This window comes from Gasterosteus aculeatus, chromosome 13 (genome assembly GCF_964276395.1).
Source record: "Gasterosteus aculeatus chromosome 13, fGasAcu3.hap1.1, whole genome shotgun sequence".
NCBI lineage: Eukaryota > Metazoa > Chordata > Actinopteri > Perciformes > Gasterosteidae > Gasterosteus > Gasterosteus aculeatus.
In genome coordinates this window covers 1,494,021-1,520,722 of record NC_135701.1, presented here as the reverse complement: position 1 = coordinate 1,520,722, position 26,702 = coordinate 1,494,021, and the positions used below count along the sequence as shown (strand labels likewise).

At 45.9% G+C, this 26,702-nt stretch overlaps 2 protein-coding genes across 2 annotated transcripts; one reads left to right on the top strand and one right to left on the bottom strand.

The window, feature by feature from the left end:
• Positions 1-955: 955 nt before the first annotated feature.
• LOC120830974 (uncharacterized) lies at positions 956-15,131 on the bottom strand. Its single transcript, XM_040196025.2, has 16 exons — positions 14,997-15,131; positions 11,826-13,071; positions 11,632-11,667; positions 11,359-11,537; positions 10,608-10,779; positions 10,465-10,515; positions 9,575-9,673; positions 7,906-7,953; positions 7,575-7,648; positions 5,677-6,385; positions 5,145-5,309; positions 2,684-2,799; positions 2,246-2,350; positions 1,942-2,113; positions 1,702-1,743; positions 956-1,624 (listed from the first exon to the last, which is right to left on the bottom strand). The coding sequence occupies exons 2-16, from the start codon at positions 13,047-13,049 to the stop codon at positions 1,526-1,528; spliced, it is 3,291 nt and encodes a 1,096-aa protein (XP_040051959.2). The 5' UTR covers positions 13,050-13,071; positions 14,997-15,131; the 3' UTR covers positions 956-1,525.
• Positions 15,132-21,731: 6,600 nt separating this feature from the next.
• Positions 21,732-24,375, top strand: sdf2l1 (stromal cell-derived factor 2-like 1). Its single transcript, XM_040196107.2, has 3 exons — positions 21,732-22,035; positions 23,408-23,604; positions 23,684-24,375. Exons 1-3 carry the CDS (start codon positions 21,858-21,860, stop codon positions 23,960-23,962), a joined length of 654 nt encoding a protein of 217 aa, XP_040052041.1. The 5' UTR covers positions 21,732-21,857; the 3' UTR covers positions 23,963-24,375.
• Positions 24,376-26,702: the final 2,327 nt, after the last annotated feature.

Sequence of the window (26,702 nt, the reverse complement as noted above, 5' to 3'; positions counted from 1 at the left end):
CATTTACAGACTGTGCAAAGTGACCAACTAATCTTTCTAACAACAAAAGCTTTATCGGCATGTAGTACATTATTTAGCTGATCATTACAAAGCTGTGAACCTCAGGACAAGTGCTTCAGTGAAGAGGGCTCCAGGGTCTTCTGCTCCTGGATGAACAGCATGTTCACATTTGGCATGAAAAAAAAACAAAAGTCTCATTTCAAGCATCCTCACAAAGCCTCTGACACTTGGGGAGTCAACGTTCGAGTCTCTGATGGTCTGGAAACACTTTGGAATTCTTCCATGTGCTCGTCCACAGTGTTGACAGCGCGACTGTGGCAGTTCCATCGGGTTGTGGAGGCTCCGTTGTGGGCCACCTCTTGGTCGAGCCTGGTGGTTTTAAGTCACTTAAATACATCTGTATAGGTGAATGAGCTCACTTGAGTCAGCTGATCACACATCATGTGCACGATAAGCTGTTTCTCAGTCAAAATCCAACGTGCACTGTAATAGTTGGTGTAACCACACACACATTAACCAAAGGTGTGTGTGTGAAACCAAATGGATCTTCAGTAGACGAGATTGTCTCAATCTGGGAGTAAATATTTAGCTAGATCAAATATTTTATACGACTTTCAACCTTTATCTCTTCAATATGCATCTAAAACTTGACTTATTTCTTCACAGAACATGCAACAACAGAGTTTACAGATGTTCACGATTGCTCCTCAGTAGTGCTGCGGTCGGTTTATGGCGTTTTGCCTCCCTTGTTACCCCCCCCCCCCCCGGCACTGCAGCGTATCGGCTAGAGAGAGCAGTCTGCCCGTGTTTAGATCATTCTCTTCAGCTGGGAGCTGCACTGGTGCTCCTCCAGACCGCAGTCCACCTGTATTGATTACATCACATCTTCTAAAGGTAGAATACTAGCACTGTTACTATGGCAGCTGGAATCATCTTAACACAGTGATACAAAAGCTTATTGATCACTTTTCTTTATTGAAATCTTGTAAACATGCTTTCTCCAAAATGTATTACCACTGGCAGAAGGAACTTTGTGGTTGCAAACTAAACCACCTTTTACATACATCAGTTGAGTAAAACAGCAAAACAATCAATTTCATCAAGATGTGCTGGATAAAAGTATATAGACTATTGAAAATGTGTTCATCTTCTTTTGACACGGTGCACCTAAAGCAAACCCAGCCATCGTTTATTCATTTCCTTTTAATAGCCCAATGTCTAAGATCTATAATAAGAACAAATAGTAGAGAAAAATGTACTAGAAATACACATATTTACAACGGCTTGTCAGCAACTCAATGGTGCTCAGCACATTCACGTGTCTCGTGTCAGCTCTTCCTTCATTCTACATGAAACTAGAAAACATTATATTTTAAAAGGCTACAAAAGAAGCGGCTTCATAAGAGTACTGACACATACCCATCTAATTTAACATCTCAGACTTTCCAACTTCGTAAAATAGTAAATAAAAAAAACATTGCATAAGTGTGAATAGTTAGTTAGTGGGGGGGTCAGAGGTGGAAGTTCATGGCCGGCGGTCGTAGTTGCTGATCCTCCTTTTGATGTGGGACAGTTTGGACCGGAGATATTTACACCTGTTCTTCTTAACCTGGTAATGTGGGGACTGCAAAAGAAATGTATTAAGCCCTCTTCTGTTCCGAGTGGCCTGGATGTATTTGTAATAGACTGCATGTTCCTCACCTTCTTGAGATTCTTCAGCCTGCTGTGTTTGTCCAAGGCGTCCTAAGATCACAACGATAGAAGTCAATGGAGCAGAAGTTCAGCACTGGAACAACGGTTTTCCTAAATAAAGCCTTAGAAAATGTCCAAAACTGGGAATAACGGTCTCTGTTCTCACTACCACACCGCTGCCTTCCTATTGGCAGCCATAACAACCGATTGTAGGCGAGTCCCCTGAATCGGAGTCTGACCCCGACTCACCAGGTACGGGGCACTGCCCTCGGGGTGCCGGTCCAGCTCCCGGTCCAGGTCAGCCAGGTCCTGGTTGATGCCTTCCAGCTCGGCCTGCAGGCTCTTGTACTCCTGATGTTCCAGGTCAAACTCACGTTTGTAGTTCAGACGCTCTTGCTCATCCACAATGGGTGGAAACAAACTGCAGATGAGAAGTGACATTATGCGACAGGTAGCCATTAGCCTACATTTGGCCGGTGGACACGGGAGAAACAAACATCAAATCCCAATAAAAGCATAAAAGATCGATGCGGCTTGTTGGTGATCCACTCACACATTGAAGTCCTCCTCCTCCAGGTCATCTCCAGACTCCACAGCAGTGTCGTAGTCTCTCAGCCGGGGCTTGGGGCCTCCCACAGAGCTGCTGATGTCCGAGTCGCTGCAAAACCACATCACAGATTTACACACTGGGTCGAGCACCATTATCAGGACGCAGCCATCACCATACGCAAATTAACTCTGTATATATTCAGATTCCCCATCAAACCAGACTGCCAAGCATTCAGCTAACTGCTTAAATATAAAGCGTATTACCAATAAAAGGCCAGAACCTTTTTCTGAATTAATATTCAGTATTTAGAGAGGAACACATCAATTTGTTGTTTGAGACAGAATATTAACGGCATTCTGTATATTACTTCAAACGATTGAGCCGTCTAAGGGCTTTAATCTGAGTGGTGGTGAGTTTAGTCGTGAATGACGCATAGCTTACCCTGGCAGGTAGAGAGGCTTGCTGTGGTCCAGCTGGTCCACATAGTCCCTGGACCCCCTCCCTCCGTGATTAGCCCCATTCAGCAGCACCTCTGGGTTACCTGACACTTTGCTCACCTGAAGCAAGAGAAAAGGTCCATTTCAGTCGCCGTAGAGACCCATGCTAGTTTCGATCAAACTTTCATACGTATTTAATTCTCAAAAGAACATTCGACCAATTTCACAAATGAGTCTTGATGGGTGCGGATGGATGAGTTTGGGCGGAGCGGACGATGTCATCACGGCTTTTACGTGGTGCATCCAGTGCAGTGTAATATTACCACATTGTTTATATCAATAACACGATTTACATCCATGTTATATTATTATTAGAACATTTCCAAATACTTTTTCTGGTAAAGAAAGAAATGTCAAGTGAACATATTTAGTGTATGTAAATGGCCTGTACTTGTATAGCGCTTTTATAGTCTTCCGACCACTCAAAGCACTTTAACACTACATGACATCATTCACCCATTCACACCCATTCACACTGATGACAGGAGAACCACACACAGTGACACCTGCCATCAGTCACTAACATTCACACACAAATCAAAAGAAAAAAAAATGCATTATTATTTACCATAAACAATTCTAACCATTATCATGGCCTTAAGTAGCAACACATTACATTTCACTCTTTTTTTTTCAAATAATATATAAAATAAAGTCCATTATTCCAATATACCAGTTTTAGATGCTGAAACTTTTTTACGGTATTTATTTCGATTTCAGCAATTTTGTTACAAATAAACCCATTTATGAAATTGCTTTTCTCATGAGGTCATGAGGCCTGAGGTCTCAGTCCGGTTTTCCCTCCTATCACACGTGCTAATGGAGCGTGTGATAAACATTGTGCTTGCTGCAGCGTTCACCAGGACAAACCAGTTCCTCGACTTCTCCCTGCATACCTGAACATCAGCGATACTGTCCCCACCGTCAACAGGACGCCCCCCCAGGCACTAAGGACTCCTGCCTGGGAGGAAAGCCACGTTGGCATGGAAGAGGTCTCAGGGCAACACTTGGCCACGCTGATGTCAGTACGGACAAATTAAGGGCTCTTCGGTTCGTTCTAATGATCTCAAGCGCATCCACTGAGATGTTCGTTCTCAGCGTTTTTTAAAAACACATTATTCGGCAACAAAGAGTGTTGGAACAGACCACACCCAGAAACCGCATCCCTCCCCGATGTCACACACACCATTTCTAAGAATGTGCCACAACAAGTAAGACTATAGGCCCACTTCCCAGAAGTGAAAGTTCTGTGTACTGTATGTTCTTCAAATCGGTCTTTGTAAACAAAACAATACATTTTCTAGCTACTAGTCGGATTTTCACCACACTATGTGGAGATGGACAAAGTCGAGTTTAACCACAGATCTGTTTGCAGCCTTAATTTCATCCCAACCCCTTGAATTCATTCTATTCATGTTTTTCTGGGTGGTTTCCTCGAATGTGACGCAACAAGTCTGTAATACCAGCGAGTACACAAACAACTTCTGTTCATGACGCCGTTTGTCTCGGCAGACGCCTCAGTCAGTATCTCCTTCTCTATTTTTAACATCAGTCATTCTTTCTTCATTTACCCTTCAGCAGCCTTATGGCATCGTGTCCACTCTTCACGGAGGCCTTTGTAGAGCCTTACCAGAGTAAAGTGCTCAAATACAAGATGGCACGCTTTTTATAGCCATGGTGGCTAAATGGGGTCACTACATTAACACAGGAGGGTTTGCTCAATCCCAATATACATGGCAGTGAATAAATCAAATCATTGGCCGAAAGCACGTCATATCCGATACGATAGGTGGCGCTGTTTTCATTACAACTAGTTGTGATGCAGCCATTTCCTCTTGACCGCTTCACCACTACCAACAACAACAACAACCACAACAACATCAACATTAGGAGAAAGATGGCGAGCGGAGAGCGAGGTGAAGCTACATCCCTCTACTGTGTGTGCGTGATGTTAATAGGAGCACAGCGAATGCGAATGGCGCTATTGGCTGATTTGATAACGGAGAGAAGACGCCGTCGGGATCTCAAGCAGGCGCAAAGACGCAAAGTCCAGTTCCTCATCCGATTCACCGTTACATGCAGCAATAGTCGAACTACCAACCGGATCGGATCGAGTTATCCAGGCGTGTTAGTCGGATCGTAGTAAGACCGCACATAGTCGGACAAAGGTGTTTACATGAAACGGATAATTCAATTTCAGTCCGACTAAGCCAGTTATTTGAATCCATGTAACCACGCTGAGTTACTGACATTGTAGCTGACAAGTAGCGTGTGTTACAGTTTAAACCTACGAGCGGTTATACTTTGAAATGAGCTGATTTACTTAGTCTTAGTGTGCTGAGTAAAGAAGCTTTGTCCAACACACACACACACACACACACACACACTCACACACACACACTCACCCAATCCCCGACACTGTTTTGGAGACCATTATTGACAACCGTCAATTCATCCCAGAGTATGCGATCCTGCCCCCAGCGCCTGATGTTGGTGCGAGTCTTTACTGCAAACACCAGCAGGATGATGAGGGCAACAAACACCAGGATGGCAAGGACAATAGCTATGACCTGGAAGAAAAACAGGAATCCACGTCAGTGCGACAAAATCACATCCCCGGTCATCAATAGTAAGTAACAGGGAAGCCTGGAGGTGTGCGCTAACACTGCAAACAGGACAGCTCCAAAGCACTGGGTGCAAGTTAAAAGGGTCAGTTCACCAGGGTACCCCCATAGAGGCCTATGCCACGACCAACGACTTAGTGGCTCTTAGCGTCCAAAAGAGTGAAACATGTCTTTGGGGAAAGCAACGTCCTGGCTTTTTATTCATAGACAGCAATATATTCATATTCATAGAACGCTACAGTAGAACACAGAACAACACGTTGGTAAATGGTCAACACTGTCACAGTGAGAGTGAAAAGCAAGCGTATCTCACCTCCTGCGGCTCCACCACACAGTAATGGTAGAGGTACTGGTTGAGGAAGATACCCTGGGCCTGGCTCTGGGTCTGATACTGGGAACACAGTTGCTGGACCTGGCTGTAGTAGACGGACCCTGTGGACTGGGCTGTAGGGTTCACCGACACCAGGTACACAATCGTGGCGATGATCATCAGAAATGCCAAGATGGCACAGATGATGATGGTTGCTAGGTAGAACTTTGGTGAGCGGGCCGCATTTTGCCTCGAAATGACCAACACGAATATGATGAGCGCAGCTATGAAGGTTATGGCAGCCATGGCGATGAGGAAGCCTTTGGCGGCCGCAGGACTCAGTTCTGTTTCGCCATAGCCACCAGCGCCTCCTCCATAAGAGCCACCAGCGCCGCCTCCATAGGAGCCACCAGCGCCGCCTCCATATGAGCCGCCAAAACCGCCGCCATATGAGCCACCCGATGAGCCGCCATAACCTGGTATCAAGCCAGCGCCACCTCCCAAACCTATGGAGTCGATGTCGTAGTCCCAGGCCAATGTGGAGGCCACACAAGCAAACACGGCCACGCACAGGACGATGATGATGAGACACAATATCTTCATTACTCCAGGTGGTGACGTCCAGCGGTAGAAGTGAAGCATCCTCTCTCCCTGGTAGGAGGAAAACGCTGGGTTGTACACGAGCTCACTGTGCCTGGGTCTGCTGCTGTGGCTGCAACAGAAGAGGACAGAGGAGCTGTGCTCGATGACGCGTTCACCTTTAGATGAGTGTCTTACCACAAAGTGACAGGGTGAAAAGTTGGAGGGAAACGGAGACGCCGAAGAGACGCTGAAGGCTCGTCACGTCAAAGATGTTTTAGGTACGGTTCACGACATCACCTTCTGTCCTTGTCTCACTGCAGTCTCAGAAACTCTGGCCAGCCCGTTGCCCCCCCATAAGAAAAACACTTGGACGCTCGGGTCTAGACTCCCGTGGATGAGCTTAAAGGGCAAAGTTGTGAGACCTGTACTGTCAATAAACACTACTTAGTATCAAGTATTTTTAGAACCAAAATGTTTCCTTTTTACTTCACACTTGTTACATTAACAAAGCACAATTTATGACTAAAGCCAGGCAGAATAATAGTAATGTAGAGCGAGATGGAATCTGATCTTCTCATCCTCACTAACTAAACTATCTGAACGGACAACATTTAAAGTGGTTCTCTAAAGGAGAAGGACGTTAGCCCCAATAAATATTCCTCGTGTGCAGGGAAATCGTGTTAAACATGTGGAGACCACTAGTATACACGTAAAACAAAGTACAAGACCTTAAGGCCTGTAACTAAAGACTGTATTGTTTATCAGGGAATCTGATCTGAATGTAATGAAGCATGTCTGTCACCGTCAATGAAATCAATGACAATCGTCAAGGTATTGTCTGACCTATCCACCTTATCTGACCGTGTCTCTACAGGACACCCAAACAGAACTTTTTTTCCTCTGGCTAATCCAGAATCCCTAAAGTCCCTAAAACGTCTCACTGTTTCTCTCACCACATTCTCATCCCAACTCTTCCCTAACTCCCCCCTCTAGCATCAGTCTCGAACCACATGTTAAAATGCACAGAGACCTTTCTGCCTTCACAAGAGCTTAGTAACGAGCATGCTTAATGTCAACTCGACTGCCTAATGGCTTCTCCACAGAACGACTGACCATCACAGAGACAAAAGGTCGGAGTTCACTCTCAGTTTTGCACTGGACACAAAGCAGTCCCCCGGAACAATGTCCTCTGTTAGTTTGACCGATCCACCTCCCATCCTGCATCTCCATACCATGGTCTCACTGCCTACCCGCGATATGTACAGATGGACATAAGGATTACAGCGTAGAGGAGGAGGGATAGATGAAGGTCAACTTACTGGTTGCCCCCATGGTGCGTCGGGGATCTCTTTTTGTTGTTCGGCATACTGAAATCCAACTGGAGCTTGAAAAGCTAAAAAATATATATTCATACATTAAAACAACTATATTGACATGGCAAATACACATTTGGGTATCAAGAGCAAAACAACGGCGTCTGTGACACCTACTAATGTTTTCTCATGAAAACTCTTCTGCTATTGAGCTTCTGTGGTCGCCGGAGAGAAGCAGCGAGCCGACTTCTCTTTGTTTGTGTCGCCGTTCCGCGTTTAGTTCGCGTGTCGCTCGCTGCGCCTCAAAACGCGCTAAAAAAGGGTGAAATTGACCCACCTGCTGTGATGAGCGCGCGATCCCGACGAGACTGCGACGCGGACGCGATCAGCGGGTGGTAACGAGGGCCACGCCCACAGGTGTGTGCGCTCATCACGCGGGCTCCCCCTTTACAGGACTAACCTGTCCCGTGTCCTTCACGACAACACGGCGACCAGGAGGCCTCGCGGGAGCGCGCACATCCGGGAGCGCGTGAAGCCCCGTTTTAGATTGTTATGAGGTGTTTTTTAATCCAGCGTTGACAGAAAAAGGAATGAACAAGAGAAAGCAGGCCGGCATTATAGTTTCATCATCAATATCTAAGTAGCACAGTTTTCTATACATTCATTTTTCAGTATCATTACTATAGTAACTACTTGTAACTAATTAAACTAGTTTAACTGGTAAAAAAGAAAAAGATGATTTGATTTTGGTTATGATTTAAACTTTAATGCTGATTTAATGATCACTTGCTTGTTTCAAATAAAGGCGAGGAGAGAGGCAGCAACGTGACACATAGGCGGTCATTCTACTCCGGGCCGCGGCTAAACGTGATACTGGGAAAAGCATTTAAAGAACACACAACGCGCTGAACCGGTCCGGCAGGCTGAGGCAGCAGCCATTCCAAAAGGCTGACAACACGTTCATCAACATGAGCGCTGTGCACGCTGTCAGGGACATTTAGCGTTGCTGCGTTGTTCCTTTGACGAGGCCACAAGACCCCTGGGTCTCCTGAGGGGTTCATTAACTGCACCACCGCGAATTTGACCCATTTTACCGTGGTTTTACTTCATTATACAACATGTTGGCTATACATTTCCATAGGAAACACGTGTAACACAATTCTAAATGAAGACTGAAAACAATGATGAGATATACCATGATGGTTCATACGGATAACCAGGTCCATCATTTACATCCATATTCATTTATCAACCTGACTATATTATTATTTTGTAAAACATATACTTATGTTTCACATTTGTTATGTAAACTGATGTAAATCAACAATAAATACAAACAAATGCAATTTGTCGTGGCTGACAATAACACAACACAACAACACAAGTCATCCAAACAGGATATTAGCTGAAGAGTTTATAAAAAGTTCCTTCTTTGTTATGAAGCACATTACATATGATACAAAACAACAACATGCACATATCACACAAACTATATACGTGAGTTTACAAAAGTAGTGACTAAAGATAATAATAAACCGCCATCGTGTCATATTCAACATTATGATTTCAGTGTCATGGAGCCTCACAGTTCAAAAGAACAATGTCAAAAGTAATACCAGCAAACAGGAAGGATTATAACAAGCAGCTTGACCTCCACGCTGTGACACGTGCAGCATATAAAAGTCCATCCAATGGGACCACGGATCAACTAACAAACCTCAGCTCCTGCTCGTCTGCTGCGGATGCAGGACTAATCATAGCGTCCTTAACATTGACTCCGTCTTGTTTACTTCATTTATTCATTTGGTGGGATCTTATTTACACTCACTTTCAAAAGGAACACTTAGAGTTTTGGGCTCGCCACTCAATTAATGCTAAAAATATGATTAGTTACTGACACAAGCATCAAATCAGGCATTTAAAATGTCCTTAGCAACCTTTTTTTTTCTTGATATGAATTCCAGGAGTGCTACTGAGCGCTTGAACTGCGGGGATTAGTTGTTTGCGTCCGGGACCTTGTTGTACTCCTGAATCCTCTGCTTGATGTAAGAGAGCTTGTTCTTCAGGTAGTCGCATCTCTCCCTTTTTTCCAAATACGTTGGATCCTGGCAAGATACAACAGAAACAAATCCTTTAATGACAATAAGCCATGGGATTCCTGTACATTTTTAATAGTCAATATCAAGACATTTCATTGGTGGGTGACTGCAAATAACACAACAGATACAATCCAAAGCATTTGGTTCACTTCATAGTTTTCAGTAAACCAAATGAATATTAACAAACCAGAAGAAAGAACATTTTGTGGTGGTGCTGACTTTATTATAACAAAGCCATTTATACGTCGCTGTCATTGGAACAACTGTGTGCACATGTGACTTCCTCTGAGAGCAGCAGGGTGCCACCGGTCCGCTGGTGAAAAGAAGTCTGATTGTATAAGTCTAAAGTGGCCGTGGTACTACTCGATCTATTGCCTCAGTAAACATTGTAAACATGAGATTCGCCAAATACAGCAAGATGTTCATTTGGTAAATTGGGGTTATATTTAGAGTCAAACTGACCATGCAGCTTTGGGCCAGGTGACCTTCTGATTGACCTATTTGCTAACACTGCCAGAGGCGCACGTAGCCATTTCTCCTCTGCACTCCGAGTCACTTCCCTTGACTTGTTGTCAAAGGCAAAGATTAAAACAGGATAATGGCAGTCAAAATGCCAAACTGTGGGCTACACATCTGGAGTCCCTAAGGCGATAGGTGATGCCACAGCAACTACGTCCACTTCCTATACGCAGTTCCTACTAGCTACTTTAAAAAAAGGGATATTTGATTGATTTAGCCTTCCACCAATCAAGAACCAGTGGCAGATGGTCCACCAGCGCTGCCTGATGTATACTTACAGCTTTCTTCCTTTGGTATTCAGATAAAATGGCGCTGATCCGCTCCTTCTCCTGAAACACAATTTGAATGTTATGCATACAGCGTGTGTTCAAGTGTGTTCCTGTGTGTGTGTGTGTGTGTGTAGCAGGAGAGAGGGTCGTACCATTTGGCTGGAAGGCCGGGGGGGAAGATTCTGTATCATCTCGTCCATCTCTTCAAACCTCTTGGCCATGGCCTGGACCTCAGCATGCAGCTCCTTGTACTCGGCGTACTGGTCATTGAACACAGCCTTGTACTGGTCCCTCTCCTCGTCTGAGCGGATGCTGGGGTACTTTCTGCGGGGACGAGAGACATGTTGACTTGGGCCGCTAGCTGCATTCAAACTACAGCTGAATGTCTCTCAGACTCCTGCAGTTTCTAAAGATGACAAAATCTATTGCGATCCATCAAAGAGTCTAAATATTCTGAATCCTGTGAAATGAACCAAACCAACAATGTGTCCATCTCTATACTTTCTGACTTTCCTCGCTTGTCTGTCAGACTCGAGCTCTACCAGTATCAGGCTTTACAAACACAATACATTTATTGTTGGTTTGGCTCGACACACGGGAGCAATCACAGTGATCTCGTATAATGGGTTTAATAAAATGAATGTCTGGTATATTACATCATAATGACAGAAAGAGAACGACGGATTTAAAGCAGAGAAACGTCATCAACTCAAATCATCGACTTGGTGACTCAGCTAATCGGACGTGACTGGTAAAAGTCAGTACCATATTTTGGACTTTCTACCTTCACTGCACGACAGATGTACCGTAGAACAAATTGGCATAGACAGTAACGTCACACTTCCTGTGCCAGCGAGTGAGGCACAACTGGTCCAAAATAAGCCATGAAAGGTTTTCACTCACGCCACATAGTCGGCTATGATGACAGGTTTGGGGATGTGTCCGGCTGGTATGTGGCCTCTGAGAATCTCAGGCTCCAGTGCCATCAGAGGAGCAGCTGCAGAGTAGTTGGTGGAGTCCATGATGTCTGGCTGGAGAGTGGGCAGAGGGGTCCGCTCAGAGACCCTGGAGGATGGACCCGGCTACAGTACAAAACATCATGGGGTCACTTCATGTACACTGGGTGTGCATTTCAAGGCCTGATCGGACATTACAAAAGCAACCCGGGATACTTACGATAGACAGAGGGAGCGACGATCCAATGGTTTTGCTCTGGGTTTGGGGAAGAACAGAATTGGAGGGATTATTTAGATGCTTGCGATGTTCAAACTGGGAATTCGTCTCATGAGGGCGAACCTAATGCCTTCTTTAATTAAAAAGATTTCACAAAACGGGAACAGAAATTGAATGAGTGTGTGCGAGTGTCAGACCTCATATGCCAGCCCCTCCTTCCTCATCCTGGACGCTTCATGCCTCCACAGCTTCAGACACACTCCTGCACCAATGAAGTAGAGCACCATGGTGATGAAGAGGAAGACGATGGCTGCTGTCTGGCCAGCCTCTGTGCGACAAAATGCCCCATTTAATCCGTTATTGAAGACCGGGAAGTTGCACAGCCCCCCCCGCGTGGTGTCCCTCACATACAATATTCCTGCTGTTAAATACAGAATCCCCAAGACCAGATTGATGGCACACTCGGTGAGGGGCCACCAAGAAGAGTCTAGAAGGATGGTTCTGTAATACAAGCTCATGCCGAGAACGACCAGGATAACGGTCACTATCCATGCAAGACCAGCCACCACAAGGACGAACGGGGTCTTGGGGCCCGTGTAGGGGTCGCCCCCATATCCGCCGACACTTCCACCGAGCCCCGGCTGGGAGTACCCATACATATTGAACCACTCGTTGTCCTTATGAACATAAGCACAGACGCAGGCGAACACTGCAGCTCCCATCAGCAGCTCCACACAGCCCAGGATCCTCAGCAGGCCGGCCCAGGACTTCATGTAGGCGTAGCGCAGGTGGTACTCCTCCACCCGCTCGTGGTAAGTCAGGGCCGACAGATTGGTGGGCACTGCCGATACGGAGGTGAGGGCTTCGCTACCCAGCGGCAACCCGTCGCGCTCCTTCTGAGAGGTGTAGCTGTAGCCAGAGCCGCCGTAGGGGTCCCGGTTGGACCCTAGCAGGGACGGAGAGGGAGGGGCGGAGTTGGGTGGTGAGCACGGGACTCCTGCTGTGGTCCGGCAGCTGGCATTCTTAGTGGATGAGGGGGCGGTGGAGTAAGGGGCCGGTAAAGGCGGGGGAGGGACGGCCCAATGGTTGCTGACACTTTTACCACTATTGCCACGGAAGAAGTTCTTGAGGGAGGTGGGTATGAAGCGACGGACTGGTTTAATGTCCATGGCATCACAGTCACCGTCCACTGGCTCATCGTCGCTGGGGGGGTACAAGGATTCATCCCCAACAGCAGGCTGCTCAGGTAGAGGGGGAGGAGGGAGGGGGTCCAAGCTCACAGCGGGTGCTATTTCATGCAAGGGACCCGGAGGCATAGGAAGATCCGGGTCGTGCCATGAGGAGCCGTCGGGGACCTGGTCATAGTGTGGATCTTGTACCCGGTGGAACCTGGGCTCATAACCAACCCCTCCTGAAGACATTGGGACCTGGACTCTGTGCTCGCTGCAAAGACAAACACAGACGATTCCAACAAAAATAAATGTTTTCATGGGTTATAATGACGTTGTACTCATTGTCTAACGTCATTGCTGCTGAGATAAAGGAAAAAGGAAACAGAGACGGACTTGGGAGCAGCTGAAATAGGGTCTGGGGGCAGCTACCCATTCCCCAGCGGTGCAAACGAGGAGAAGGAAGATGTCTCAATCATTCTCACACCTCTTGCTATTATTATATACATATTATTGTCAAATTCTCTGTTTTCATGTGCAGCAGGCAGCAGTTCTTTCCTTTTCTGACCAATCAGTCAGGAGACAACGGCCCTCAAAGTTGACCCAAATCGGAGTGACACCCCACTGTAAGTCACAAATATCTTCTTTAATAGGAACTGTGATAGAACTGTTGGCTAACAAAGTTATGCTGTTAGTAAAGGGGCTGTTAGTAAAGAGGTTGTTAGTAAAGAGGTTGTTAGTAAAGAGGTTGTTAGTAAAGGGGCTGTTAGTAAAGGGGCTGTTAGTAAAGAGGTTGTTAGTAAAGAGGTTGTTAGTAAAGGGGCTGTTAGTAAAGGGGCTGTTAGTAAAGGGGCTGTTAGTAAAGGGGCTGTTAGTAAAGAGGTTGTTAGTAAAGAGGTTGTTAGTAAAGGGGCTGTTAGTAAAGAGGTTGTTAGTAAAGAGGTTGTTAGTAAAGAGGTTGTTAGTAAAGGGGTTGTTAGTAAAGGGGCTGTTAGTAAAGGGGCTGTTAGTAAAGGGGCTGTTAGTAAAGAGGTTGTTAGTAAAGAGGTTGTTAGTAAAGGGGCTGTTAGTAAAGAGGTTGTTAGTAAAGGGGTTGTTAGTAAAGGGGCTGTTAGTAAAGAGGTTGTTAGTAAAGGGGTTGTTAGTAAAGGGGTTGTTAGTAAAGGGGCTGTTAGTAAAGAGGCTGTTAGTAAAGGGGCTGTTAGTAAAGAGGTTGTTAGTAAAGGGGCTGTTAGTAAAGGGGCTGTTAGTAAAGGGGCTGTTAGTAAAGGGGCTGTTAGTAAAGAGGTTGTTAGTAAAGGGGTTGTAAGTAAAGGGGTTGTTAGTAAAGGGGCTGTTAGTAAAGAGGTTGTTAGTAAAGGGGTTGTTAGTAAAGAGGTTGTTAGTAAAGGGGCTGTTAGTAAAGGGGCTGTTAGTAAAGGGGCTGTTAGTAAAGAGGTTGTTAGTAAAGGGGTTGTTAGTAAAGAGGTTGTTAGTAAAGAGGTTGTTAGTAAAGAGGTTGTTAGTAAAGGGGCTGTTAGTAAAGGGGCTGTTAGTAAAGGGGTTGTTAGTAAAGGGGCTGTTAGTAAAGAGGTTGTTAGTAAAGAGGTTGTTAGTAAAGGGGCTGTTAGTAAAGGGGTTGTTAGTAAAGGGGCTGTTAGTAAAGGGGCTGTTAGTAAAGGGGCTGTTAGTAAAGAGGTTGTTAGTAAAGGGGCTGTTAGTAAAGGGGTTGTTAGTAAAGGGGCTGTTAGTAAAGGGGTTGTTAGTAAAGGGGCTGTTAGTAAAGAGGTTGTTAGTAAAGAGGCTGTTAGTAAAGGGGCTGTTAGTAAAGGGGTTGTTAGTAAAGGGGCTGTTAGTAAAGGGGCTGTTAGTAAAGGGGCTGTTAGTTAAGGGGCTGTTAGTAAAGGGGCTGTTAGTAAAGAGGTTGTTAGTAAAGGGGTTGTTAGTAAAGAGGTTGTTAGTAAAGAGGTTGTTAGTAAAGGGGCTGTTAGTAAAGGGGCTGTTAGTAAAGGGGTTGTTAGTAAAGGGGTTGTTAGTAAAGAGGCTTTCTGTCTGTGTGACCTGGGCCACTGTAAACAGGTGAATGTTAAATTAGAAATAAAAAACATCACAGTGACGTGTACAACGTACACATACATTGATTGACGTTGACGCGCTAAAATGTGTATTCCTGTCATGGAAAGAGAAAATGAGAACAGTCCATATGGGGACCTGACTCACCTGATGATTCTCGGTCTTGTTCCGCAGTGAGCAGTGTGGAAACATACCTTCGTTCTTAACACTCTCACACTGACCCCAGGTCAGACCTCGCTGTGAGCACCGCCTTAAGGAAGGTTAAATAACAGGAAGGGAAACCGATCCCAGATCCCGCCCCCGGTGAAACTCACCTGGCCAGTCCGACCTGTGTCACGATGCATTCAATTGTCTCCTCTCTCGTCAGACTTCTCACACTCCAAACTTACAGCAAGATTCGCTCATTAAATTAAAGTGTTTTTTCTGTAAGGTATACAGTGAAATGTGTTACTGTTTAGGTGTGTTTAATGCAATTTATTTGTGAATAGTTAATTTGACTGTATAGCAGTTAATGGAAAAATACACACAATGGCATTTAAAAGGGAATAAAGATGATAAAATTATTTCGTCAAAGTTTCCTTGGTCCATAAGCACAGAAGCTATGATCAAATTCTACTGTGGCTTTCAGGAGAAACTCCATCACAAGTAAGTTTTCGTTAGCAAGATGGAGTTTTGGGACGAAGCAACAGACCTTAGGACACAGAGGTAAACAGAGCATGAATCTACATGCAAATAGTCAATGTGAAAGAAAGCCCTTTTGGTATTTTAATGATGTTACATACAGACATATAAATACTGGGTAGTATACTTAAGTAAAATGATCGAAACTACAGAGTAAAATACTCAAGTAAAAGTAAAGCATTTACAAATATAACCCAAGTAAAAAGCAGAAGACATCTTTTATAATCCCTGTGGGGAAATTATTCTCTGCACTTAACCCATCCAGTGTGCCGTAAAGGTTCCCAGGGAGCAGCTGGGGGTTCGGTGTCTTGCTCAGGGACACTTTGTCTACGGGACAAGTAGCAGCCATGTTTCAAACCGCCAACCCTGTGGTGACCAGTGCACACTCTCTGCTACACGCGTGTTAGGTCCCTATCTTCTTATCAGTTCCCCCCCTGTCTGTGCTTCTATTTTGCTGTTTTTGTCAAGTTTCCAACCCTGTGTTCTGCCTCCGGTCCCGGCCCTCTCCCTACAGCTCAGCTGTGGCTCATTGCGGGGGCCACCATAGAGGCTCGTCGTCAGTCCGTCCCAGTACCCAGGCTGGTCTCAGGTGCCCTTGAATGTCGCTATCAGATGTAGCTAACCAGTTTGCGTGTTTTTGCTTTTTGTCCTGCAGTATCAGACCCACAGAGTACCACGGGGTACACGTGACTCGTTTTGATCGGACTCTGGTTATGGTGTCTGGCCTCGGGTTTCCACACCAGAACCCTGCTTTATCCGCCCCAGACGTCGGGTTCCCCTCCCGACTCCAGTTGAGCCCGAGGAGCGCTTTCTGTTCCCCTTTTCACTATGGGTGTCTATATTTTTTTTGTTCACTTCCCAGGTTGTATGGGAAATAAAATCATTGGCTTCAAATCAAACTGCTGTGCGTGTGCACTTGGGGCCACCAACTACACCCCCTAACAGGGCGCCCCCTAACGGTGCACACTATTGTGACCCGTTGTTCATCCCTTGAATGTTGCAGCTGCTAAGTGTGTTTTATTCTGTCAGTACGCCGATGTTCTTCTGTTGAGGCTTTTTGCTTTTGTTAAAACACCCCTTGCTTTTGTTGCAAACATTTTAATGAATTTGGAAAACATCTCTCTGCTTGTCGGACAATCGTTTTCTTCACATTGATTTAGTTCAGTGAAGTCCATGTTTTTACGTAATTTAAATCTTGGGATTGTGTTTTTCACAATCCATTCATGCCAGAAAATGTTTATTAGTAATTAGCTGTGCAGCCTTTCCATCCCTCCTGTTGAGCATGTGTTAATTTAACACATAGCTCAAAATAACCAAATCTCTGTACACGGTCTTTACCTTCTGCAGCATAATCTCAGTCGTATTTTTTCCCCAAAAGTTTTCCCTTAAGAAAGTTAAGGTGGTTTGTGGTTTCCATCACCGATTGTTGCTGTGTGTCTAAACCCGTTTACAGTTTTTTTTTTTTTTTAGATCTGTTAGTGGATGTCATAACATAACATACATTCCAGCAATTATGAGCTCATTTTTCTAAATTAAAGACCATTTCTTTCTTTATTATTTCAGGACTCCTTTCGGTTAATCGAAAAACTACGTTCTGTTTTTACGACTTATTGTCACAGTACCACGGAACCAACCCGATTTCTGTTTTTACGGCTAACAGAACCTCCCGATTCCTGTTTGTTTAGGACCCTTGGTCAAAGTCAGATAATCTGTCCATGCATGGACTTAAAACACTTAAAACGCTTAAAACACAACCTGAGTGTTTCCCTTAAGCGACCAAAGACTGTTCAAAAGCTTAATTGCCTGTAATGAAGAAAAACACCAGTCCGGTTTCGCTAGTAAAACCGATCTCGTCACTCCTGGCCTCACTAAACCAAACTAATCCCGTAAGGGACGAGGGCAGAGGGCTCCCCGTGCAGTGGCCAAACCTTGAGAGGAAAAAGAGTTCTTGAGATCCGGCTCGAAGGACCAATTATGTTAGAAAAGGAGAAGACGCGTCTGCCAGTGAATTTCTGAGCTGTAAAATACTTTTGTTGCATTACAGGATGTGTAGCCCCTGAATCTACCAAAAGTGGTAAAGTTTCCCTTGAACCACAGTGGTGGGCATATTTTCAAATGATTTTCCTGAAAACTGAGACATTGTGGTCGTAAAGCACAATAATTCTTCAGCCATTTTGTTTCTCTACATTCACATTATTCCATCCAAAACATTTTGATTCATCTTATATGTCTCATCACATCCACAATGGGTCCCTCGGGAAGAGTTGTTACCTTTTTATTTTTACCTTATGCACCATGGCATTCCTTCGGCGTCGTATAAAATATAGTCGGCACTATAAGTCCTTTTTTCACTCCTTTTTACAAATCCTCGAATATACGTGCTTTCAGACTTTTATTACAATATGATACTGTGCCGTGTTTCAAACCATATATTGACCTCTTGGTCAAGGCCACGATTATGCGATTTGCGATTGTTGAATCTAAATACATTACATTACATGTCATTTTTATTACATTACATGTCATTTAGCTGACGCTTTTATCCAAAGCGACGTACAATAAGTGCATTCAACCATAGGGTACAAACTCAGGAGAACAAGAAACAAGAAAGTGCAATTTCCTCAAATAAGCCAATTTACAATTTGCTATAGATGAGTGACGTTACAAGTACAATTTAAGTGCTACACTTTGTTAGTCTTTAGTGGAGGTAGAGTCTGAAGAGGTGTGTCTTTAGTTTGCGGTGGAAGATGTGAAGGCTCTCTGCGGTCCTGATGTCTTCAGAGAGCTCGTTCCACCATTTCGGCGCAAGGACAGCGAAGAGTCGAGATCTAGTCGAGTGTTTTGCTCTCAGTGAGCGAGGGACGAGTAGTTTTGAATACAATTATTTGCAAATCGATCCTGTCTTCCTCAGTAAAAATACTTGAATTCATACACATTTTTCAGGCCAAGGACCCCCAAACTGATGGCGAGATTGAGCAGGGACCCCCTATTCTATGTTGGGTGCGCCATCTTTTATTTGTGAGCTTGGGGCTCTTTAGACGCGAGCGTGAATGGATCTGACTGGCTGGTGCCTCTGATGTCGTATCAGCATGAGAGGAGCTGTGAGTGAACTAGTGATGGGAAGTTCGGATCATTTTACCGACTCGGAATCTCGTTCAGTAAAATGAACGAATCTTTTCATTCGTTCATTTCGGGGGGGGGGGGGGGGTAAGATAAATTCCTGCATTAAAATAACGTATCATGACAGTCTGGATGATTTGAAGTGATCATTTATTTTCACACTAGCATTCAATTATCACGGCATAACTATTACGCTGAAGTAAAGTACAAAAGAGTTCTGTCTGTAAACCTGTAATTATTACTTGTGAAGGAATATCTCTCACGTCTTACTAAACCGAGCCACGCGAACGTGAACGAGGTAAACAAACCCTTTGTTTCCTCTTCTGAGTGCAGGTCACATGAAAAATGATCTAAAGATCTGTATCCGGCAGATGAACGATGTTACATGTACTATGTCTTACATGTGCATGAAAATGGAGTTTGTGTGCTTTAAAGACAAACTGTTACTGAAGTGTTTCACGGCTCGGCTAGTTTTGGAGCTGCTAACACAACAGGTTTCCCAGGAACCTGCTGGAAGGTTTTCCACCACACCAACCCTCCCAGGCCTCCACGTTGCCGCGTGGGCTGCCCCCAGCAACCGGTCCTTGGGGAACCACCTGCAGCACAGGGCACACTATTGGGTACGCTTGGCCCCACTGGGAGGGCCTTGCAGGTCTGACATATTTATCGACATGGCTGCTCACCTCAACCAGCTGCATTAAACCGGTCTGCCGGTTAATCACAAACTAACCAGTTTGAGCTTGCTGGCCCACCAGTTAAAGCCAGCGCAAGGTGAATGTGGATCCAGGTCCTACAGCGGCGTGTGGAGCTTCACAGGGAAGGACATTTAACGACATGAGGAAACATTTACTGCCATGACATGTCAGCGTATGACATCACATGATATGACGTATTGTTTGTGCTTCTCTCTGGTCCATCCATGATGTGTGTGTGACCGGGGCAACTGGCCGCAATGAGACAACGCCACTCTGGGACTTAGAATACCACATATAAATATTAGGTTAGATTGATTGATTGATTGATACTTTATTGATCCCTCACGAGGGAAATTTTGGTATCACAGTACAGGGAAGAAAATGGAATAAAAAGATACACATTATATACAATATAATAAGATAGAAATATTAAATTATTAAATTAAATTAAATTAAATAAACTAAAACTGAAACAAAAGAATAACCTTCCAAAAGAGACAATAATGATAATAATTTGTAAAAGGAGAAGAGGAAGAGCCGCAACATCACAGCAGTACAGGTTCTCATTTGGTTTAAGAAAGGGAGCAGAGATGAATTTCGAGTGTCCAGTTTTATTTATGGATAGGCTTCCTGTCTGTTAACAGTCTTGATTTAAAAATAGGGCTTTTATTACAAAAAATATCTTCTATGCAAAAAATTGATGTTGTTACACTGAGGTGGTTTACCAGCACAAGGTCAAGTCAAGTCATTTTATTTTGTATAGCCCAGAATCGCAAATTACAAATTATCCTCAGAGGGCTTTACAGTCTGTACACATACATCATCCTCTGCCCCGAAACCCACCATCGGCACAGGAAAAACTCCCCAAAAAATGAAAAAACCCTTACAAGAGGGAAAAAAGGGAAGAAACCTTAGGGAGAACCTTAGAGGAGGGATCCCACTGCCGGGATGGACAGACTACAATGGATGCCATGTGTACAGAATGAACAATGTATAATACATGCAATTCCTATGACAGAAATGATGACTATCAGGGAGGCCTAAAGGAGCGGGGGAGTGAAGGGGGAAGGGGCCACCACCAGGGACCGGAAAGGAAAAGTCACACACACACGCACTGCAAAACACACAACAAATATAAAACATGCCAAATAAACTATGAATGAGGAAGCCCTCCACCTAGTGAACCACGACCTATAGACCGATGATCAGCCCACCTGTACTGTTTACGAAGGAAAAGGAACAGAAACTACTGAACAGCAACTTGTCTGGAGAGAAAACAAATTAACTAATAATGCATAATCAAAAAATTAACCATAAATACAAAATATATTTGCAAAAGGGGCAAAAACAGCAGTGGCAAGCGCTCAGTTACCACCAAAAGCAGACGTCACTTCCCCGTTCCTATTACAAAAAAAAGAAGCACATGTCATACACAATTTAAAAGTCCTCTGAACATCGTGGCACCGCTATGGAGCATATTTAAACAAAACTAATAAAAACCCAGCTAAAAACAGGCATGGGAATTGCACACTGTACAGACACACATGGCGAGGGCTGCGTGGATGGGGTGGGACCTCTAGGACTGGTCCCCTTTAGCGCTCAGTCCTGCACCTTGACGTACCTTGTGTGTGGCCAAACAGGTAGAGGGAGGGGAAGCTCCACCCGTCACATGTGCATGTATAGAGAGAAGCGCCCCCCCCCCTGGGAGACACCCAGACCCGATCCCAATCACCCACTGACGCCAACTCCGTGAGGTTCATTCATCGTGTGCCCTCCGCAGGAGGTCAGCGCCCTCGGAGAGAACGGCGAGGGCGCCGACCTGGACACGTGGGCGGTGCAGTGCGACGGCGACCACTGGGAGCACGGTGGGGACGTGTGCTTCAGGCAGACGTTTTGAGCCCTTTAAGAATCATTTCTGTAGACGCTGACTTTTTCCAAGGAAATTACTCACAAGTAATTGCGATGTGACGTTAAAAACGGGACAACCAGTGAAAGCGTGGAGCCATAAAAAAACAAGGGACGGCACATTTGTTTTCACACTGTCATATTAAAACGTATACATTTTAAACATGGAGGGAAAAAACAAACTCAACATTTACTTCATAAAATATTTAATTTTAATTTAATTTAATTTAGAATTACCTCTCATCTCATGAGTAAAGATCCTGGAAGCCAGAACTGGAATTAAACATGTGAAATAAACGCCGTCCGCCGAGGCCCTGAGGCCCAGCCTCCGGGGGCACCGTGGGGGGCTTCGGGGTTGGGCCCCAGATACAAAGCAGACACCCAGGTGAGGGAAACGGATGTCAAATGAGAGACGTGCGATGCGACCAACCAGAAGCGTCCCTGGTCACACGCGCACACCTGCAGCGACCTATCGCGTGTGGACATGTGCTTCCGCGTTTGCAGCACTTGTCAAGCTGTGATTGGCTGCCGCCAGCGGCCGCGCGCGCGCGCAGACCGGCGCCGCTTCCTGTAACCGCGCCGGCGAGCAGCGAGCGGAGGCACGAAGATGGAGATAACTGGCGCCGCCCGCCTTGTTTTCAGGTCCCTGGTGGTCCTGCTGCTGTGGTCACAATGTGAAGCGGGGGAGTCGGAGCTGAACCACGTGACCTGCGGCTCGCTGGTCAAGCTGCTGAACACCAGACACAACGTCCGGCTGCACTCGCACGATGTCAAGTACGGCTCAGGTAACACACACACACACACACACACACACACACGCAGAGGCCGCTGCAGCTGCTCGGTGTGAAACGCGCACGTGCTGCGGCTGCAGGGGGAGTCCGGTGATTGACAGGTGAACAGACGCGCTCGCGTCTTCTGCGTGCCGGTTCGCTGTGAACGGGCGGGCAGGGGAACCGGAAGTGGTCCTTCCCGTCGATGGGAGTTTGGTACCCGACACAATGTGTTTGATGTTCCTCCTCTCTGCGGCCCAACGCGCCCCCGACCCGCTCAACGGGCTTCAGGCGGCGTGGTGGGGGCCAGGTCACGTGACCAGCAGGGGTCTTCTCCTGTGGTCCCATCAGGTGCCTTGAACCAGCAGCACCCTCACTCCCCCATCTCACAGCAGGTGGCCCAAGCAAGTCTCCTCTTCTCCTCCCGTCCTGGATTCACCGCCCTTCCTGTCTTAAAGTAACGCTGGGCTGTCCGCTGACCCCCGAGTGGTTCTTTCCGTAATCTGGATTAGAACGGCAGCGGAATAGACCTGATCACTGAATAGAACAAGCTGCTGGTCTCAAACTTTAAGAAGAATTAACTCTTGACGAGGAACGCCAGTTAGTGGAGAACCATCCCAGGTGAGCACCTCGTGAAGCTCATTGAAGGAATGCGAAGCTGTCATCAAAGCGAAAGATGCAAAATATGAGGAGAGACAAACATTTTATTACACCTGTATAACATTGAAATAGTGAACAATGCGTCTTAAACCGGGATGATCACCGTGAGTTCTGCTCGGCAGAATCCCCCTGGGGTCCCTTCTTCACCACCACCACCCACCAGTGGGTGATGAAAACAGGATGGGTGAAGGATGCTTGGCAGCTGGCTGGGGGGGAGGAGGGGGGAGGAGAGGGGTCACAAAGACCAACTGAGGCATGAATAAATTACGCTTGAGCTCCACTTCAGGTTCACCACTTTGCTTTTAGTTTAACATGAATCCAGATGTGTTCCTTCACAGTTTTGATATCTTAAATATTAATCTACACTTTAGAACCAAACTATTGAATGAGGATTTTTTTCCCAAACGTCTGACTGACACTTTGTAACTTTCTAACTCTCTGTGAGCGAGATGGTGAACTCGAAGGTCCCATCTGGTCCAAGTCGTCCCTCTGGACCCTGCGTGCCACCGTCCACCTTCTTCCTGTTCTCCACAGCCCACGACAAACCACTGCGTCTTCCCCTAGAGACCCTTCACAATAAAAGCCCTGAGCTTAATGTTTTCAGCGGAAGATCTGTTTGGTCAACTGGTTACACAAAGAAGACTTTGTGTTCCATCGCTTGATTGAAACTAATTCTCAGTTGAAGTTCTTCTGACGTGTGTGTGTGTGTGTGTGTGTGTGTGTGTAGGCAGCGGGCAGCAGTCTGTAACTGGAGTGGAGAACGCAGACGATGCCAACAGTTACTGGCAGATCCGTGGGAAGCCCAACCGTCCGTGTCAGCGCGGGACGTCCATCAGGTGTGGTCAGGCCATCCGCATCATGCACATGAAGACCAGCCGCAACCTGCACACGCACCGCTTCAGCTCGCCGCTGTCTAACAACCAGGTGAGGCGCCGGGAGACGCGCGCGGCCGGGTGTCCGTAAGGGTTTCATTCATCGTGGTCGGTTGTGCGCCCCTCTGCAGGAGGTCAGCGCCTTCGGGGAGAACGGCGAGGGCGACGACCTGGACACGTGGACGGTGCAGTGCGACGGCGACCACTGGGAGCGCGACGAGGACGTGCGCTTCAAGCACGTGGGCACCGACGTGTTCCTGAGCGTGACCGGCGAGCAGTACGGCCACCCCATCCGCGGCCAGCGGGAGGTGCACGGCATGAGCTCCGCCAACCAGCACAACTGGTGGCGCTCCATGGAGGGCGTCTTCATCCAGCCCAGCCAGGCGCCGCTGCGCCACGACGAGCTGTGACGCGCTCGCTGGGAGGCGGGTTCCTGCCCGGGGGCTGCCTGTCGCTCAGCTCTTTGACCAAACCACGCCGTGTTTGGAGGACGTAGGATATCCGACTCCTCTGTGCACACGTGAAACACTGATTTAGTTATTTTATGAGCGCAATGGTTACATATGTGGTCATTGAGTTTTCTCCTTTTGAGAATTACGTGAGGGAGAGAATATTTATTGTGAGAAAATATGATAAATTCCCTGTTATAATTTCTATTTTCACTATTGAAACATGCTTGACGGCGTCGTGTTCGTCTCGGTCATCATGCAGCTTCTTGGTTTAAGTCTTTGCATTGAGGTGTTCTCACAATCAGGTGATATAATATATATTCTAAATAAACGGATCCTTGTGTTGCTCTGCAGCCTTTAGGAAGTCAAACCTATTCCAGTCTTTAAGCCTGTTTCTTTGTCAAGTCGTAAAATGAAGAGTCAAAGTAGAACTAATCCCAGGACCAGCAGCACCGTGGACCGGACCGTCCCGCGGGCTCTGACTGCTGCCCAACAGCTGGACGCATCGGCCAATCAAAACGCGAGGATAGGAAGCGTCGGCTGCTTCTAGAACATATTGGCTGTTCTGTTATTGAGTGATTGGAGACGTGTTGTGATTGACCGGAGGTGTGAGTGCAGAAATAAACCCACGGAGTCATCTGGACACGCCCACTTTGACTTATCATTCATAGATCGCACAATGGGTTTGTGACGCCTTGGGAAGCCACTTGGACTCTTCCAGACCGCCGCAGGTTGTGAAATCTAAAATGTACCGTCTCACACCAACATCTACTCCTTTTGTCAATAATCTGGCTTCATAAAATGTATTTGCCAATAATTTGGACATCGTTATAAAGGCGTTGACATGTTACCCCACAGAGTGGGTTCAATACCTGTAAAGCAAACCAGCGGAAATAAGAGCTCGGACTCGCACGTCGTCCTCTAACGCTTCTGATGGTAGACCACCAACCTCGCTGCCCGTTGTCATGGAAACAGACCAACGTCCCCAGCAGGCAACACGCGTTCTACAGATGTGCTTTTTGCTTTGGATTTATAATTTACAAAAACATTTACAGCTAATTGATAAAAACGTGTCAGTCCAGCAGGTGGCGACAAACAACCACAAATACACTAATTCGGTCCCATCGGGCTCAGGTGAGCTGGTCCTGATTAATTGATACTGACTGCTGGTACAAGACGGCTCGGCAGAATGTTCATTTATTCTCGTAACTGTAGAATAAAATGAATAAGAACAGAATAAGACATTAAATTGACAACCGAAAGCTGTGAAAATGAATCGTACCATTAGTGAAAATCTAAATACTGCAATAATGAGTCTACCAAAGCGTCTGTGGAAACCGTGATGCTGAAGTAGAGATGAGGTTCCATCTGTGTGGTCTTTGTCCCAGGGGGGTACATCATACAGTTAATGGGTAGAACATATTGTAACATGTACTGCTCTGTTTAAATGAAATAACATGGGAACGGCCACCGTGTGACCGAAACACTTCTCAGGGAAACGTACGGAGAATCTTCTCATCACAGGAACTCGAGTAGAAAATGAACCCGTCAATGAAATTACAGAGAAAAAGAGTATATGGAGATAAAAACCATAGATTTTAACAAAGAAAACCATGATCGTTATTTTAGCTTTCAGCAAACCAATGAAACCTCAAAGCTTAAAAGGTTTCACACGTTTTCACACGTGTTTATCAGGCAGAACTACCTTCATTCATGGCCTGTTTGAATTATTAATGTGCACCGAAGTCCTGCAAAATATTGAACTGGATTATTGGTGAAAACATGGAAACGGGATTTAAGCACCGGAGCAGGTGGTAGAAAGTATGATACACGTAGTAATGTTTAGTGTCAGAATGTGTGATGTTATTACATCAGCATGTTAGATGAAGCCAATGCAATATGAATCAAACACTTTCACAGAGTTTTTCTAGTAGATGAGCAGAGGACGTGAGACAGACCTGCAGGGCAAACGTTGGTCCTTGTAGAAGTGAGTTAAACGCGATGGTTAAGATGTGATGTTATTCCACATGCTATGTTGTGTTTACATGAGGAGACTTTAATCTGTGATCATTGAATGTTCTGCAGTATTTAGTGAACAGGGGTCGGTTTCAGATTCCACCATCAGATTGACCGTTGACGAGCGTAGCCTGAGCGTGCAGCACGAGGGACTGTCGGAGTGGACAAGGAGCAGACTCCAGGAGTCATGGACGAGGGGACTTATAATATTATACTATCCATCATTTATTTCATTTTAATTGTATTGCTTATTACTTGTTAACTATTAAATTCTTTATCATTTCTAAACTCGAGCTAGTTGACTTTTTATGACTTACAGTAGTTGGGCAGAGTTCAGAATGCCACACGGGCCGCTGCTCCCTTTCTCCTCCAGCAGGGGGCGACACGCTGCCGTAGAAGACCAGCAGCAGAGGAGGAGGATGTAAATGACCATCATCACCATCATATTCTTCCCCACGCTGCATCCTCAGCGTCCCCGGGGGTCTGAGGTCCGAGCCCAGGACCAGCACTGGCACGCGGACCAGGACCAGGATCGTCTGCTGCTCCTGCATTCCGCCTCCACTAACTAACATCACAGCACTCCATTGACCTTCTACCCATTCATCCTATTTCTCCAATTCAATCTGGCATTTAGGAGATTAGTCATTTTGAACGAGCAGAAAGTTGCACAGTAAGAACATTTTGG

Coding starts and splice junctions, on each gene's coding strand:
- sdf2l1 (XM_040196107.2), top strand. CDS start 21,858: ATGGAGATAACTGGCGCCGCCCGCCTTGTTTTCAGGTCCCTGGTGGTC. Junction 22,036..23,407: donor CGATGTCAAGTACGGCTCAG/GTAACACACACA, acceptor GTGTGTGTGTAG/GCAGCGGGCAGCAGTCTGTA. Junction 23,605..23,683: donor CGCCGCTGTCTAACAACCAG/GTGAGGCGCCGG, acceptor GCCCCTCTGCAG/GAGGTCAGCGCCTTCGGGGA.
- LOC120830974 (XM_040196025.2), bottom strand. CDS start 13,049: ATGTCTTCAGGAGGGGTTGGTTATGAGCCCAGGTTCCACCGGGTACAA. Junction 5,310..5,676: donor GTGTGGTGGAGCCGCAGGAG/GTGAGATACGCT, acceptor TTTTTCTTCCAG/GTCATAGCTATTGTCCTTGC. Junction 2,114..2,245: donor GAGGAGGAGGACTTCAATGT/GTGAGTGGATCA, acceptor TCTCATCTGCAG/TTTGTTTCCACCCATTGTGG.